This window comes from Oreochromis aureus, linkage group 6, assembly GCF_013358895.1.
Source record: "Oreochromis aureus strain Israel breed Guangdong linkage group 6, ZZ_aureus, whole genome shotgun sequence".
Taxonomy (NCBI): Eukaryota; Metazoa; Chordata; class Actinopteri; order Cichliformes; family Cichlidae; genus Oreochromis; species Oreochromis aureus.
In genome coordinates, this window is record NC_052947.1 from 5,929,429 (window position 1) to 5,945,846 (window position 16,418).

The 16,418-nt window shown below is 39.8% G+C and overlaps 1 protein-coding gene across 4 annotated transcripts; it reads left to right on the top strand.

The window, feature by feature from the left end:
- Window positions 1-105: 105 nt before the first annotated feature.
- On the top strand, window positions 106-16,084 carry abcc10 (ATP-binding cassette, sub-family C (CFTR/MRP), member 10). Of its 4 annotated transcripts, none has more exons than XM_039613773.1 (23): window positions 106-389; window positions 1,170-1,295; window positions 1,503-1,716; window positions 2,133-3,504; window positions 3,621-3,848; window positions 4,717-4,873; window positions 5,206-5,351; window positions 5,566-5,645; window positions 5,942-6,113; window positions 6,251-6,349; window positions 6,665-6,854; window positions 7,717-7,794; window positions 7,991-8,179; window positions 8,501-8,639; window positions 9,030-9,222; window positions 9,963-10,306; window positions 10,515-10,684; window positions 10,776-10,936; window positions 11,382-11,635; window positions 11,786-11,931; window positions 12,417-12,514; window positions 12,970-13,082; window positions 13,217-16,084. In XM_039613773.1, exons 3-23 carry the CDS (start codon window positions 1,541-1,543, stop codon window positions 13,350-13,352), a joined length of 4,641 nt encoding a protein of 1,546 aa, XP_039469707.1. In that variant the 5' UTR covers window positions 106-389; window positions 1,170-1,295; window positions 1,503-1,540; the 3' UTR covers window positions 13,353-16,084. The 4 variants fall into 4 exon arrangements, 3 of the variants coding, with proteins under 3 accessions (XP_039469707.1, XP_039469708.1, XP_031597216.1); XM_039613774.1 differs by having other exon boundaries at window positions 1,262-1,295; XM_031741356.2 differs by lacking the exon at window positions 1,170-1,295.
- The last annotated feature ends 334 nt before the right edge of the window (window positions 16,085-16,418 follow it).

The window sequence follows — 16,418 nt, forward strand, 5'->3', positions numbered from 1 at the left end:
TAGAAATAGTATCAGCATTTATTTGTACTGGTTTCTTTTCATCGAGCATTTATTTTGAAATGCTCGTTGTACTCGTCATCAGAAATCAACAGATCCATTTCCTGTTAGCTAGACGAAAGCCGGTAACATTTAAAGTCCTGTCTTCTAAATGCTCTTAAATTGGTTGTATGTCGAGTTGTATTTATAGTTGGTCTAGCTCGCTAAAGTTTCTATTTACATAGTGCATGCGGTAAAAGATCAAAAAATTTAATAGCGTAATATTCCGTTACCTAAGCTAGTTTGCTAGCCTAATTTGTTTACATTAGTGTGAGGGTGTTTCAGTCAGGAAGACCGGATAAATGTGGCTGTCTATCGTTCCATATTTCTTTTTGCTTCGTCACTCTTTAAAGGTTAGTGCTGTAACAACACCTAAAAAACTGAAACAAATTGTATGTTAACTTTTTTTAATCCAGAGTTGTTAACTTGCCTCTTAAACTTCCTGAAGATCTCACACACAACAAAGACTACTATAACAACAGGTCTTTCACGAAAGGGTTATTTAAATCTGGTAAACAAGAAAACACGAATGTTACAGAAAACATTAAAGCCTTACATTTTCTTTGCAGTTAGGTGCATAAATGAATCGCTAATGAGTCTAGATGATTCTGTCACAGGCATAAAATACATAGTTATCGAAAGAGTAGATCCTTAATGTAACTGTTTACATGGATTTGAACATGTCAGAATGAAATATGAAAAGTTCTTGATCAAGCTAAGGATGACCATAGGATGTATTTCAAAATAACATAAATTTCCATACCTTTTGACCTATTTTTTTTAAAAGTTCAGCTACACAACCTTAAAAAAACGACGTCCCAGGTGTTTCACTCCTCTTGTCCATACTCAGCCACGATGAACTTTACTTACCCTGAAATAGATTAGAGGCTAAGAAAATGGATGGATGCCACGTTTTTTTCTTGCAATGAAATTAATCTTACAGGACTATCACCTAAACTATAATCCGGTTATTTATTATACTGTTTTTATACTGCCATTTTTCAAACTTTGGCTTCGGGAAAATATGTTCACTTTCATTAGGCGTGCACAGATTACAAAATTCATGGACATAGAGGTGTTTAAAATTTAGCTGATAGCTGATGTTAGTACATTACTTTTTGTTTATTTTGTAGTTTTATCACCTTTTCATTACTGAAATTATCTGTACTGTCTTCAACCCACGGATTTATGAACAAATATGTGAATTATTGAACCTGGATCTCAGAAAAATGGACTGCAGAATTGACGGGACATAACAGGTGATCAGTGGCCTCTGCCAGTGGTAAAATGTTGTCTTATTTACTGATAGGAAGATGGTGATACTGCCAACAAATTGTTGTATTCTTCTTCTTTTAAAAAAAATAATGTTGGCTAGAATAATAACTGCCCTGTGGGTTTTCTTTGAAACACCCTTGTTACCTTTTTTTTTTTAAAGTTGATAACTAATATTGTTTTTTTCTCTACAGATAGTTTTTAGAATGACAGCAGTCAAGTAGGAAGAAGGATGAGTGACTTTGGACCAACAGACCTGATTGCAGGCCTCTGTCATACCGATGAAGAGAATCCTCTTCCTCTGTGGCAGAATGGATGCATCAGCCCCTGTTTTAACCAGCTCATCCTTGGAGCCTTGCCTCATGCTGGGATGGCCATTTTCAGTGCCTGCTACCTCAGCATGTCAAGGTAGGTCATGCATTAATACCAGGTCCTTATCAACAACACTTTTCCAATCTTGCAATTTTATTAGCGGATAATGAAGTTGTAGTTACAAAAAAACATGCATATCAAATCCTTGCAGTGGATTTTCTGATGAAGTATGTTTTACTTTAATATAACAACACTTCTTTAAAACAAGCAGCCCCCCCCACATCTTTTTTGGACTCTTCTCTGTGTTGTCCAGTGTGTGTGTGAATGGGTGAATGACTGAATGTAGTGTAAAGTGCTTTGGGGTCCTTAGGGACTAAGTAAAGCGCTATACAAATTCAGGCCATTTACCATTTGTCGCGCAGCTTAAAAATTGAATGGGGCATCCTATATAACTAATGCCGATGTTTCTAAAAATTGTTTTCTATATTTTGACATTTTTGTTTGCTTTCCAGATGCAGCCACCTCCAGACATCTCCCCCGTGTGGCTGGACACTCAGGCTCGTGTCAGCTCTGCTGGCTGCCTTACTCTACACTGCAGATGTCATCCTGGTGAGTGTCCTCCAGCAGGGAGACATGTACCTGGACGTCCTAGCTGACAGCTGTGCAATCCTGGCCTGGCTGGTCCACTTCAGTGTCATAACAGTGCTCCAGAGGACTGTTTTTAAGAGAACCAGAGGACCTACACTGCTGCTTCTCCTGGTGCTTCTGTTACTCCCCAACCTTGTCATCAACTTGATAATTTACTCTAACAACAAGGAATATTTAAACCCAGCTGAACCTCTTAAACTGGCCCGATTTGTTCTTGCCTCAGTACGGACGTTTCTTTTTCTCATTTACCTCCTGGCATTTGCTTTCCCTTGCATCAGTGATGCTGGGTACACTTTGTATATTAACGATGTTGATGGCTCTCCGCTCATCCCAGAGAACACCCAGCTGGAGACTGGGGAGATTGTGGCTGAGGATGGGAGTGACTGCCTATCTCGACTCTTCTACTTGTGGCTCACCCCTCTCCTCAGGCGAGGGCAGAGAGGGGAACTGGACAGACCAGCCAATGTATATCACCTTCCCCAGAAACTTAGAACTAGTGTGATTTGTCGGTATTTTCACCAGTGCTGGGAAGCCTGCTGGCAAGGATCACCAGTCACTTACCAAGAGGATCAGTGGCCCACACCAGTCAGCACAAACCTCCTGAGTGGCAGCTGGAGTTTACACAACCAGGACCAACCACTGGGGCTGGAAGGTGATGTAAGATTGCTGAAGGTGCTACACAAGGCGTTTGGGAAGTGGTATTACATCCTTGGTCTGCTGAAGGTGACAGTCAACATATTAAGCTTCGCAGGTCCACTGCTCCTCAGTAGTCTTGTGAATTTTATGGAGGAAAAAGGTGCCCCAGTCAGCAGGGGTGTCTGGTGTGCCTTGGGGCTCTTTGCCACCACCCTGCTGTGCTCTGTTCTGCGAAACATCTTTGTCTTCGAGGTCTCCAAGGTGGCGCTGTCAGCACGAGCTGCTCTTGTGACAGCCATCTACAACAAAGCTCTGAGAGTCAGCAGCTGCAGCTTGGCTGGCTTTACTTTAGGAGAGGTGGTGAACTTAATGAGCACAGACACCGACCGTGTGGTTAACTTTTTCCAAAGCTTCCATGAGCTGTGGAGCCTGCCCTTTCAGTTAGCTGTCACCCTTTACTTGCTATATCTGCAGGTGGGTGTAGCTTTCCTTGGAGGACTGTCTGTAGCTTTGCTGCTGGTGCCATTCAACAAGTTCCTTGCTTCCTTCATACTTAGCAACAATAAAAAGATGCTCATGTGGAAGGATAACCGTGTTAAGGTACGGCATGTTTAAGCTCTTATTATACTGAGTTGATTTATATACTTTTATGAAGCTACCCAGGGAAAAAATCTTGTTGAGATTCAGATTATTTTTAATTTTGAACTTATTTCCAGTTAATGACAGAGATCCTCTTCGGCATTCGCGTCATCAAGTTCTATAGCTGGGAGCCTCATTTCACACAGAAGGTGGCTGACTGTCGCAAAGAGGAGCTGTCCCACCTTAAGGCTGTCAAATACCTGGATGCATTGTGTGTGTATACCTGGGCTGCTCTACCTGTGGTCATCTCCATCCTGACCTTCGTCATGTATGTGCTGCTTGGACACCAGCTGACGGCAGCAAAGGTAAACTGGCTGCTGTGTTGATGCTGAGTGAACTTTGTAGAGAATTAGGGAATGTAGGGTTACTGTATAAACATATTTAACAAAATAACTCTTGACAAGAGCAACACCTGAGATGCTGGAGTGGTGGAGGGGTTGAAAAGAGGGCAGCAGCGGAAGTGAAATGTCAGAGGGAGAGATGAGAAGGGAGGGTGTGTTTGATGACATGGTACATGCATAAGTACCACAGTTGGAGTTGTCTGCTTGAACCAGCTCACTCCAATGCATCGAAGACCTTCTTCTAACAAAATTTTTCCCTATCTTTTTTCTAATCAGTCATTACAATTGGACAACTTTAGAATAATAATTTGTATTATTTAAGTGCCATAAAAGGTTGAGGTAGATTTGCTGCACAGTGAGCAATAATGTTCAAATGACTAACAACTCATAGCAGTAATAGTTATTTTATTTCAATAGGCACAAGTAAAATCAAGTCCGTTTTATTTGCATATTACACATTGAGCTTCAGGGCATTTATATCCTGCACAGAACAGTGTTCAGCACGCTTCATAATCAGGATCAGGATTGGATTTGGACCATCAGAAAAATTCCCCAAAATGACAGTCAAGGACAATGGTGAAAAAAAAAATTGCCACAGATAAATATATTAATTTATTAAATAATTCTCAGAATAGAAAAAAAATGTTTTGTACCTATATTTTTGTATTCCTAGTAAAAAGGATATCAATGGCTTTGAACTTAGAAATTCTTTAAGCTAGTTTTATGCTCTCATGTGAATGATTGTATAAATGCATATATAACAATGGACTATATAACTTGTGATAAGTTTTTAAGAGTGCATTCTCGTAAATGTGATTCTCATCCCATGCAGGTGTTTACCACACTTGCCCTTGTAGGAATGTTGATCATCCCACTTAATGCTTTCCCCTGGGTGCTCAATGGAGTCCTGGAAGCCAAAGTGTCTCTGGAACGAATCCAGCGCTTCTTTAAACTAACCAACCAGAACCTGCAGGCATACTATGCCCTGGGTAGGGTACTGCTTGATTTGCTACTTTGTTTGTGTGGAGGTGTATTTGATTTTGATGTGAAACAGGTCCTCATGCGTTTTTTTGTTCATTCAAGGAAAAAGCAGTTTTTATGAATGTTTAGAACAGCTTCTGCTCATTAAAGATTCGTTTATTTTCTGCTTTAATCAAGTATTTGTTTGAGTGATTGCATCAAATGCTATTTTTTCAAAGAGTAAAGTTCACAGAAACTAAAGAAAATGTTTTACCCAACTGTACATAGTTCATCAGCCAAACTTGCTTTTTTAATTCTATGTAATGTTTCTCTTGTGCTGAAATACCACATCTGTGCCCAGTGTCTCCAGAAGACAGCCAGACATCTGTCCTTTTGAGCCAGGGATCGTTTTCATGGCAGGAACCCAGCAGTCCAAACGAAGAGGAAGAGTCTGGAGGAGTTAAAGGAAGCCTGCAGCTGCACAGTCTCAATTTAAACATAACCAAGGTACAAGCAACTATTGGGATTGTTTTAAAGCACAATCCCAATAGTTGGAAATTCATCGTCTCCTGTCAGTGATATAAGCTCAGTATTCAACACCCTAAAATTGTATATGAATATTTAAATTGCAAAAATGCATTGACACCAAAATGTTTTAACAGTAAGTGTTTGGAGCTGACTTAGTACAGACATGACATCTGCTATCTTCTGTCTGGCTCAGGGCTCTCTGGTTGTCGTGGTTGGGAAGGTCGGCTGTGGAAAGAGCTCCTTATTGGCTGCTCTGACTGGAGAGCTTAATAGGTACACGACTTTTGAAACTTTTATTGAAAATATTATCACTTATGACTTAATTTACATATGAAGAATGTTGTCGAGTCATCAATATTCCCTTTCCCAATATGAAAAGGTTTGCTTAGGTGATTAATAGGCAGTTGGGGGCTTTATGCTGCTCTAGATGATATTTTTCATCTTAGTAGGAACCAAAAAAGTCAATAAAATCAATAGTGAATCTGGTTTTAGTGTTTTAAGTGCACTGACACAACCTGGGATTAATAATTTGTGACTAAGGTCTATCCATCTTCCACTTGTCTCTGCAGGCTGACTGGAGTGCTCTATGTTGCAAACAGGGAGGTTGGCTTTGGTTTGGCCTCACAGGAACCGTGGATCCAGCATGCATCAGTACGAGACAACATCTTGTTTGGCAGAGACTACGATGCTGCCTTCTACCAGGCTGTGATCAAGGCCTGCGCCCTCTCAGATGACCTCAGTGTACGATTGTGACACTCTTATTGTTCACGTTTCTTCACACTGATTTCACTGTGCTTTGCATGGAGTTTCTGGGATTGTTTAAAATGTTAAATAAATTGGTTTTCAGGGCTTTGGTTGCTCTGTTTCTGCATCTGCAGGTTTTGCCAAATGGTGACAAGACTGAAGTGGGTGAGAACGGAGTGACTCTGAGTGGAGGACAGAAGGCCCGGCTGGCACTTGCTAGAGCTGTTTACATGGTGAGTCTTCAGCACAATCCAGCCATCTGCTTCACACTCTAAGAGGCACAGAGGAGGTTTTCCAAAATAAATGAGTTAGACTGCATTAAACAAGGACAAATGATATTAGAATTATGTTTTTCCTTCTGTTGCACAGATTGATAAAAACTGAAACCTATCAGGTAAATGTTTAGAGCTTTTAATTTTGTTTGAGGGAACTGCATGTTAACAGTTTCTTGTAACAAATAGTTACAAAGCCATAAAAAGCTGTTTATATATAATATGCTTGTGTAATGTGATGTTGCCTCCCCTTCCTTTTTTCTGCTTACCCTGCAGGACAAAGATATCTACCTCCTCGATGATCCACTGGCAGCAGTGGATGCAGATGTGGCTGAACACCTTATGAAGAAATGTATCATGGAGCTCCTCAGAGGGAAGACCAGAATTCTTTGCACACACCGCATAGAGTTTGTGGACAAAGCTGATGTGGTTGTCCTCATGGACAATGGAACAATCATCAAAACAGGTAGAAACTGAAGTCTGCTTTAAATCTTGGTGACATTTGTATACATGTAACTTCTAAATGATTTAAAGTCCTTTTAGAAACAAGTGTCATAGATCAGCAGCTTAAGTTATTTAGAAGTTTCCATCAAAATGGATGGGGAGAAAGTCATAACTCACAATTGTATTGATCAGTGGGTCATTGAAACTGCATGCAATAGAAGTGGCAGTCAAATACAAAAAATCCCAACAACTTTAGCATACAGTTCGGAAAAGCATTTTTCATCCCACAGGTTATAGTTGTGCATGTGCATAGTTTCACAATATTACAGCTTTATTCACATCTCAGTCCAGACCACTAACAGTGAATCTGCTTATGCCAAATTAAAATTAAGGTTCTATATGCACTTAGGCAAAATATAATTGAAAAAAAGTACACATCTCTACATCTGTAGAACAATAACAAGTAGAAAAAGATGCCTGCCTCCACATAGCTGAAGTGTACATTTATCCACAGAATAATGTGATTGGCTAATATGCTTTATACCTAAACTGTTGATTGGCTTTGGGTAATGAGGTGGGACAACCGCAATGTTTAGCATCTCAGACTTTGAATTTTATTTATAATTCTTAGAGTGCCATGTTGTCTTGTTGTATAATGTGTCCATACGCCAGGTAAAAAAAAAATGAGCGGCCATTGTACAGGTACAGGACATTTATTAAAAGGCGTCATGGCTTTTTGGTTTTGTCTAGTTGTTTATATTGAGCTCACTTTATTAGTTTAGCATTACAAACAAGAAGAGCACCAACTTACTGTAAGTGTGGCTTATTGATAAGGTGGAACATCTGTGGAATAAAAGGCCTTTCTATTCCTCTGTGTTTAACAGGGACACCAGCAGAAGTCCTTCCTTTGGTGGAGGCAGTCCCGAAAAAGCAGAATAACAACCGCAACACAAAAGAGAAAGGTGTGTTCACCTCACATTATGACAAACAAAAACCCAGGTGTTAAAACAGTGGAGCATGTATAATCTCTTACAAGTCCAGAGTTCCCATCGTTGTCATCTTCTTCTTCAATAGCAAAATCTCAACAAATCCAAAATTCAGCTCTTCTTTCTGGGACTCTTATAATCCTTTTGGTTTGGCCCTGTTGATTGTGAGTAGATGGCGTGGAGCAGGTTGAAGGGGAAATTAATTCATTGCCTGAGCTACGTGTGGATGATGATCCTGGCCTCTCGGGGGCAGAGCAGAAACAGGTGGGCAGGCTGGCATGGAGAGTTTACCAGACCTACTGGGCCGCTGTGGGTGGAGTGCTGGCCTCCTGCGTCTTACTCTCTCTGCTCCTCATGCAAGGTTTGGAATGCTTTTTATGATCTTTGTACACTGGGGGCGCTTAGCAAATTTTTCAGAAACATCACCTCCAAGATTTTCTCTCTGTGGTTAACATTTTTTCATCTTTTAAAGATGAGAATTATTTTTTAATTTTACTGCCAAAATTACAAAATAAGTCCAGGTGACCTATATGATACTTGGGCGATATAGGATTATTGTTTAAAGCAGGCTTCAGGGTATTTTGTCCCCAAAAGGAAAAAATAATTACTGTCTTCTGGCTTTAAATTCATTTCTAATTTAATAAGAACTTTGTGTGTGTGGGTGTGTTTGTGTGTAAATCAGCATCTAAAAATGTGTCTGACTGGTGGCTGTCCTACTGGATCTCTGAGCTAAAACACAATGGTTCCACTGGAAATAATGAGTCTTCATTACCTGCCTTCAACTCACCTCATCTGCTGCTTTTCTCACCTGACAGGCTCATGTGAGTTGACCAATTGGCAACATTTTGAAAAAGATTCTGTGAATGGTAACACAACCAAGATGCCTTTCTATCATTGTTCCAGAATAAACTTTAAAACACAAAATTTGTAACCAATTTTAAAAGTGCACATGCTATAATAATAACATGCAGTTCAGCCGTGAGATAATGATTATTTATTTTAAAATATTAATTTATATATTATTTTTAAAAGGTACAGATGTAAAGACTTTGCCATTACATTTTCTATTATTATGTTAAACACAAAGTTTATCATTCATTTTGAATAATGAAAATAAAAACTGCTTTTAGTACTGTGATTTAAACTTTGACTTCTTCCTGTCTTACTTCAGTCTTTTGACTAAAATCAGATATTCACCTTTACCCATCCAGATCTTCAGTGCCCTCTGTCCACACGTTTCTCTCTAACGACATCGACACAGATATTAAGTTTTACCTGACGGTCTACGGCTCCATTGCTGTGGCCAACACCGTGTTCACCGCGCTCCGTGCCTTCCTCTTTGCCTATGGAGTAATGTGTGCCGCTTCTGCCATCCACAACAGACTTCTGAATAAAGTCTTTAAGGTATGTCAGCAGTCAGCACAGCAGATTGAGTGCTTTTCATGTCTGGCAAAAATAACTGAAGGTTGGAGAAACAGGGTGGTGACTGAAGGTTTAGCAGTGTGAGACATCAGACGAGAAAGAGGTATGCTCACACTGCCTATGTTATCTACTTAATGCCAATCCTTCTGATGTGCTAGGTAGTTTTAAATACATATATAATAAGGATTTTATTTTATTTATTTTTACTGTCTCCAAACCATACATCATAGCAGGTCTCACTATAATCTTGTAAACCTTCCCTTTCACTTTTCCTGCTATTCTTCTGTCACAAATCACCCTGCGTGCTCGTCTTCACCCACTCCACCCTGCCTACGCTGTCCTCTTCACCTCTCTTGAACACTCTCCGGCACTTTGATGCTTGACCTTAGATATTCAAACTCATCTCCCCTCACTGTCTCTTCCTCTTGCATGTTCACGTTTCCACCTGTCTTCCTCTCATTCACACACATACTTCTTTCTTCTACTGGCTTTTATTTCTCTTTTCTCCAGTGTGTACCTCCACCTCTCCAGACTGTCTTCTACCTGTTCCCTTCTCTTACTACAGATCACAATTGCATCTGCAGTTATTGTAGTTCACAAGATTCTTTAAAGAAAAATGCAAATGCATAATGAAAGAGGAAAGCACTTTAAGTGTGAGTGACACGAGTAATTCCCACTTAGCAAAAAAAATTAAAAAATGTCTTGTTTGCGTGTCCATACAGACAACTATGGCGTTCTTCGATACCACTCCTTTGGGCCGAATTCTCAACCGGTTTTCCTCAGACTTGTACAGCGTGGACGACAGCCTGCCGTTTGTCTTGAACATCTTACTGGCCAACATTTTTGGCTTGCTCGGCATGCTGGTGGTGATAAGTTACGGCCTGCCCTGGGTCCTGGTGGCCCTGCTTCCCCTGGGTCTACTGTACTACCGCACACAGCACTTCTATAGACACACATCTCGAGAGCTGAAGCGCCTCTGCAGCCTCACTCTGTCACCAATCTACTCGCATTTTTCGGAGACACTGACTGGACTGGGAACGATCCGGGCCAGTGGCAATTCTGCCAGGTGAGTGACACGGAAACAGAGTTTTCAGTGATTAGTTAAATGTATGTGAAAATAAGCAATAGTTGTTAAATTTATCTTGCACATGACATAACATTAATTTAAATTCTCTTGAACATAGGTGACAGGAAGTATTAATATTAATAAAATATATTAGGTATAGGGACTAAAGAAACAGCTAAACCGCAGGGACATTTTTCTGCTGTTTCAGGTTTGAGGAGGAGAACGCCAGGCGTCTGGAGCAGAACCAACGCTGTTTGTTTCTTAGCAGCGCTGCAGGGCAGTGGCTGGACATCCGTCTGCAGCTGATTGGTATCGCTGTGGTGACAGGCCTTGGGGTGATAGCTGTTGTTCAGCACCAGCTTAATTCTGTTGATCCAGGTAAGACAGCAGAAGAATTTGCAGGCTGTGCATGTTTAATGACCATAGGAGCCATTAAGTAAGACTGTGTGTGTGCTGGTTTTCCTATCAGGTCTGGTGGGTTTGTCCATGTCCTACGCTTTGTCTATCACACAGCTGCTATCTGGCCTCATATTCAGCTTCACGCAGACTGAAATGCAGCTGGTGAGCGTGGAACGAACAGAGGAATATTCCACTGGACTGCCCATTGAACCACAGCATCAGAATACAAAGGTCGGGTGCACTGGATATTGATATTAACATAACAACAGTGGGTTACACTAAAGCTTTATCAGAGCTCCTGGCTTTACCTCACAGCTGTCTTCACAGAATGTATCTTGCTTTTTAGTCCAAACCTGAAAGTCAGAGGAAAAGATCACAAGACACAATTTACATATATTAATAACATATGTAAACATTTGTACACCTATTTACATATTTAAATAAAGATGGATGTGGCATCTTTTTTTTGTCAATTTAAACAAAAGCCAACACAAAGTACTTTAACATGTATATTTTTCTCTTGCCCAGCAGGGGGCAAGAAAAAATATGGAAAACAGCCCTTTTTTTATGATACCATAAATCAAGTGCCGTTTCTAACGTATTTATGGACTCAGTCACACGTTTTAAATTTTTTAGAGTACTGTTTGCATTTTACCCTCTCTGTTTCTGACATCAGCTGCCGCCCTCATGGCCTGAGCACGGTTGGTTGGAGTTTCGAAATGTGGCTTTGACCTACAGGGATGGTCTTCCTAATGCCCTGGATGGAGTGAGCCTCATGGTGCGACCTGGAGAGAAAATAGGCATCGTGGGACGTACAGGATCTGGCAAGTCCACAATATTCTTGGCCCTGTTTCGGATGGTGGAGCTCAGCCAGGGTCAGATTCTCCTGGATCAGCTGGATATTACCACTGTGGGCCTAGTTCAACTCAGGTACATTTGAATTGAGTTGTTTATTGGTATTGGATAAGAGTTAGGGATCTAACGCATTTTGGAAGATACATTACTAACATAATGTACTTTATAATATAATAAAATCAGTGGGAGACAAGTTGACTTATGTGCTGTTGTTGCCCTCTGCAGGTCCAGGTTGGCCATTATTCCTCAGGACCCCTTCCTTTTCAGTGGCACAGTCAGAGAGAATCTGGACCCCTGTGGGCGACACTCAGAGCCGGAGCTGCTGGACGTCCTGGAGCAGTGCCACCTCAGCACTGTGGTCAGCAGAATGGGTGAGAGTTATTTACAAAAGTGCGCTTGACCCAGTGATTTAACAGAGAGCCGAAGAATAGCAGTGTTTTGTTTTTGTTACAAAGGTGTGTCTGCTTGGCACCTTTGACGCCACCCTTTTCCATTCCTGTCTGCTCACATGACTGTCTGCTTCAGTTACAAAATGGTTCTTACCTCTTTGCACTGGGAAAATGGTTCTTGAGTCAACACACTGGATGATCGAAAGTATTTTTTTGTACCACAGAATAAATCTAACGATCCATTGACCAACGGCTGGCAAACATACTTTGAAAATTGATGACTGTTTCAGAACCTAACATCATTATCTTTGAGTTCTCTTTCCTCCTCTGTTATCTTTGTATTAATCTTGTTTACTTTATGGACCATTTATCATAAAAGCCAAAAATAAAGCTTCAAATCTGCATGAAGATGATGTCAGATTTATGCTGCCTCTCATGCCTATGTTGTATGTTTTTGTGAATGTCAGGTGGTTTGGATGCTGAGGTGGGAGAAAGAGGAAGATTCTTCTCTGCAGGACAAAAGCAGCTGCTGTGTTTGGCCAGAGCTCTGTTGACGCAAGCCAAGGTGAGTTTTGCAGCTTTACCATTATACTGTACCGACGACAAACGTCGCCTCCAACCATTGTCAGCGACAGTTAATTTCCTCTCGAGTGACTGACACTGATGGTGAGAGGGTGCAGCAGAATTACAATAAAGGGTGAAAAACAGTCTGTGGCTTTCTCTGTGACACCAGTGACAGTATGAGGCTGTAAACAAAGTACAAACTGTACAGGTTTGATTAGCTCTAATTATGTGACACGCCTTCACCTGTTCTTCAAGGAAGTAGGTTGTAAGAGACTGTGTACAGGAGAAGGTATTTGCAGAAGCTTTGTAAATGTTATGTTTCTAAATTACTGGAAAGAAGACTGACTAACCTTGTATTTCCAGACATTTATTTATTTATATTTACTGAGAACAAAGTGTTTTAGCGTGATTGCTCAAACAAATAAACCAAAATTTTTTTCCAATGTTGTCATTTAGGTCCTGTGTATTGATGAAGCCACTGCCAGTGTGGATCATAAGACAGACAAACTCCTGCAGCAGACCATCAGAGAGAAGTTTCAGGACAAGACTGTGCTCACTATTGCCCACAGGTGACTGCATGTGTTCATGTCCTGCACTGAAACACATGTCAGACTGTTATTTTACAACTGTAGTCTAAAACTGCCTGCTTTTTATTTTCTGAATGAAACATTTTTTTGTGTTTTGTGTGCCTGTCTCACATTAGGATCAACACCATCATGGACTGTGACCGTGTGCTAGTGATGCATGCTGGGAAGGTGGTGGAGTTTGACAGTCCCGTGTCTCTCTGCCAAGCTGATAACTCCATCTTTCACACACTGGCAGGTGATCAGGGACAATGAGATGATCAGACACATTTACAGACAACTTGCTGCTTTGCACAGAGTTGATGCAGAGAAGAGTTGCAGACTTTGAGCAAAAACTCATTTGGAACGGACAGCTTGGTGAGGCTGTCTGGAAATGTGATTATTTTAATGCATAAACAGCATTCATTGAATTCATGCCATATTCTTGAATCAAGACAACTACACAGCCCTCCCCCAACTCTTCCAGTGGTCACTGAGTTCACTGGCCACTTGAGAAACAATAATGTCTCTAGCATGTTCTGGGTCTGCCCTTAAGTCTCCTCAATCAGGAAGTACCCAAGACCACCTCAACTGGCTCCTTTTGATGTGCTGGAGTAGCAGCTCCACTCCAATCCAGCCTCACTTTATCAGCTCAGCTCAGATATCCTTCTGCTGCTTGTATCTGCCATCTTTTTCAGTCACTACCTACAGCTCACAATGATAGGTGAGAGGAACATGGAGGAACATGGTACTTCAATAGCTTCATTTTGATGCTCTCTTTCATACGCCAGACCACATCACCGGAGACAATTCATTAATCCGTCTGTAAATCTTCCGCTCCTTTGTTCATTCACTTAACAACAAGACTTTGATTCTTTAACCTCTGTACTTGGAGCATCAACTCATTCAGAACCCAGAGGTGGCACTCCATCATTTTTATAGCTGAGAACCATCGTTTCAAGTCTCAGATGTCCAAGTTCGGTTTCAAAGTCAACAGTCACGAAAATTTAAAAAAACAAACATTAACTTTAAATAAAAAAGGGGAATTAGTCAAATCCATTTGGTATAATAGCTACTACTTCTTACACTTTGTTATTGTTATATTTGAATCCTAATTTAGACAGACAGCCAGAAATGCTCGTCACCATATGTAAATGACTCGTGTAAACTTGTCAGGAGTAATTTTGTGTTTATTCAGAACAACTGCCTGTGTTTGATGAAATAAGACATCATGTCTGCTTGCACTTATGTGAATTATGGACTTAAATACCTGGCCTTAGATCTGGTCTTACCACAAGCCACTAAACATTGATGTGTTATAACAAAACACCACTCTGTAGAAGAAATGTTGCAGTGGGATTACAGTAACAATCTGAGTAGAAAAAATGTCTAAATATATGAAATTATGACTTTATAATCCTGTTTTGGATTCATGTGAAGCAAATGATATATGGAGCATTTTATGAATCATCTTTGAATGTATAAAGTGAGTTCAGTCAGTCTTTGAGTGCTTTAGTTAAAAAGAGAGACCTGAAAATAAGAAACATTCACAGTTCAACAATACAGAAATGTCTTGTTTATTTAAAAAAAATGTAAAATGCTCCAAGACCTGTAAGGGCTATGAGGAATTTTATTTGAATAGTAGCTGAGTCTGTATCTGCCAAGTTCAACATGAATACGGAAGGTAAAGTGCTTTATGTTTTGTAGTTAAATCTACAAAATATAAAACTTTGATACATCTACTCTCATTTAAATATGAGAGTAGATGTATCAAAGTTTTGGGAATCCTCATCTGTGGAACTAACATGAAGTTGCTGCTTCTTCCTCTTGTCTGCAAGGAAACACATCCAAACTTTTTACTTTCTTTCAAAGATGATGATTATAAATGAATGTGACTGTGTTCTTATGGAAATACTATTTCATAGAATTACACATTTTTCTACTACCATTTACAATGATAGCAGGAACAGTAATCATAGCAGTTGTCATAATTTGTGTTTTCTTAATTCTTATTGTGTGGAAAATACAGGTCTCTTGAATGAGGTCACCATTGTATGAGACTTAATATAAAGTATATAAGTCTCATGAGATATATGTAAAACATTTATTGTAAGTTTTCTTCTGCACAGGGCTGTTGATGGTTTATTAGATCTTAGAACTACTCCACTGAAGAGAAAAGCTCTACCACAAAACAGTTGGTTTTAATTTATCCAACTCCTGTTTGTTCTGTTTTATCATTATATCCTGTTTTCTTTTTTTACTTTTTAATGTTAACCATCTGTACAAAGAAAAGACAAAATCCAGTTTCTCAGTGTTTTTTTTTTAAAAATTATTATTATGAAGAAGCACGAGGGCTTTTTATGACCAGACGGAATCTTTTAGTTGACTTCTCTGTCAATGATTTACTGTCATTCAACAGACTAATATGATTCAGGCTTGCTGCAGGCAGAGAGCGAAGAACTCAGCCTGAGGTGTGTTTGCCTCTCTTTATATGTACTGTTTTATAGCAATCTGACTTTATTTTTTGACACATTTTATTTTTTTGGCATCAACGTCAGACTTTTCAGACATATAACATTGATCACATAACCACATGCTGATCATCATATTAGTATATCTGTATGTGTCATAAATTGATCCCCTTGAATTGTATTTTCATGTGCATTTTACTTTAATGTAAGACCAAGACAAAGAGCAACTGACAACCTGAATAATAAAACATTTGTCAGTCAAACAATTAAGGGAGGATAGCATGAATCATTTAAATTGATGAAATAATAATAGAATGCTCCTGGCAGCTTTAATGTGAGCTGTAAATCAAATTTAGATTCAAGTATTAATAAAAAAAAAAGTTTATCTAAATGTTGTGATTGTGATGTTTGTATGCTTAGTTGCAGGTGAGTGTATTTTGACAGGAGTTATTTTTGTTGTTTGTTTTGCTTTGCTTGGCTTGTCAACAGCTGTAATGTAAATATTCGTTGGTAATAAAAATGCTATTGATTATTAAACATGTATGTGGAGTTCATTCACCAGATTTGCCTGAGAACAATTAAAAACACTGTACAGTCAGAGCCCATATGGAGCTGCAGCTGTACCCTTTCAGGTAGGATTATATAATTCTGTGAATGCAACTGAGCTCTCTTTTCTTTCAATCCAGATTGAATCAGACAACAGTCTTTGTCCCCAACAAGTGACTAATCGGAGTGACTCACACGGTGAACGCCTGCCGCTCCCTTGGCTCAGGTCAGAATTTTTCTTACCACTTATCAAGTTGTCAGGGGGAGTGTTTGTTTTATTGTGTATTTTGGTCCCTTAAAATCGGGAATCAACCGTAATGCTAGC

What these genes read in the sequence shown, in the direction of transcription:
- abcc10 (XM_039613773.1), top strand. Translation starts at nt 1,541, where the DNA reads ATGAGTGACTTTGGACCAACAGACCTGATTGCAGGCCTCTGTCATACC. An exon ending in TTGCTAGAGCTGTTTACATG is followed by an intron (nt 6,350 to 6,664) that starts GTGAGTCTTCAG and finishes CTTACCCTGCAG; the next exon opens with GACAAAGATATCTACCTCCT. An exon ending in TTCTGAATAAAGTCTTTAAG is followed by an intron (nt 9,223 to 9,962) that starts GTATGTCAGCAG and finishes GTGTCCATACAG; the next exon opens with ACAACTATGGCGTTCTTCGA.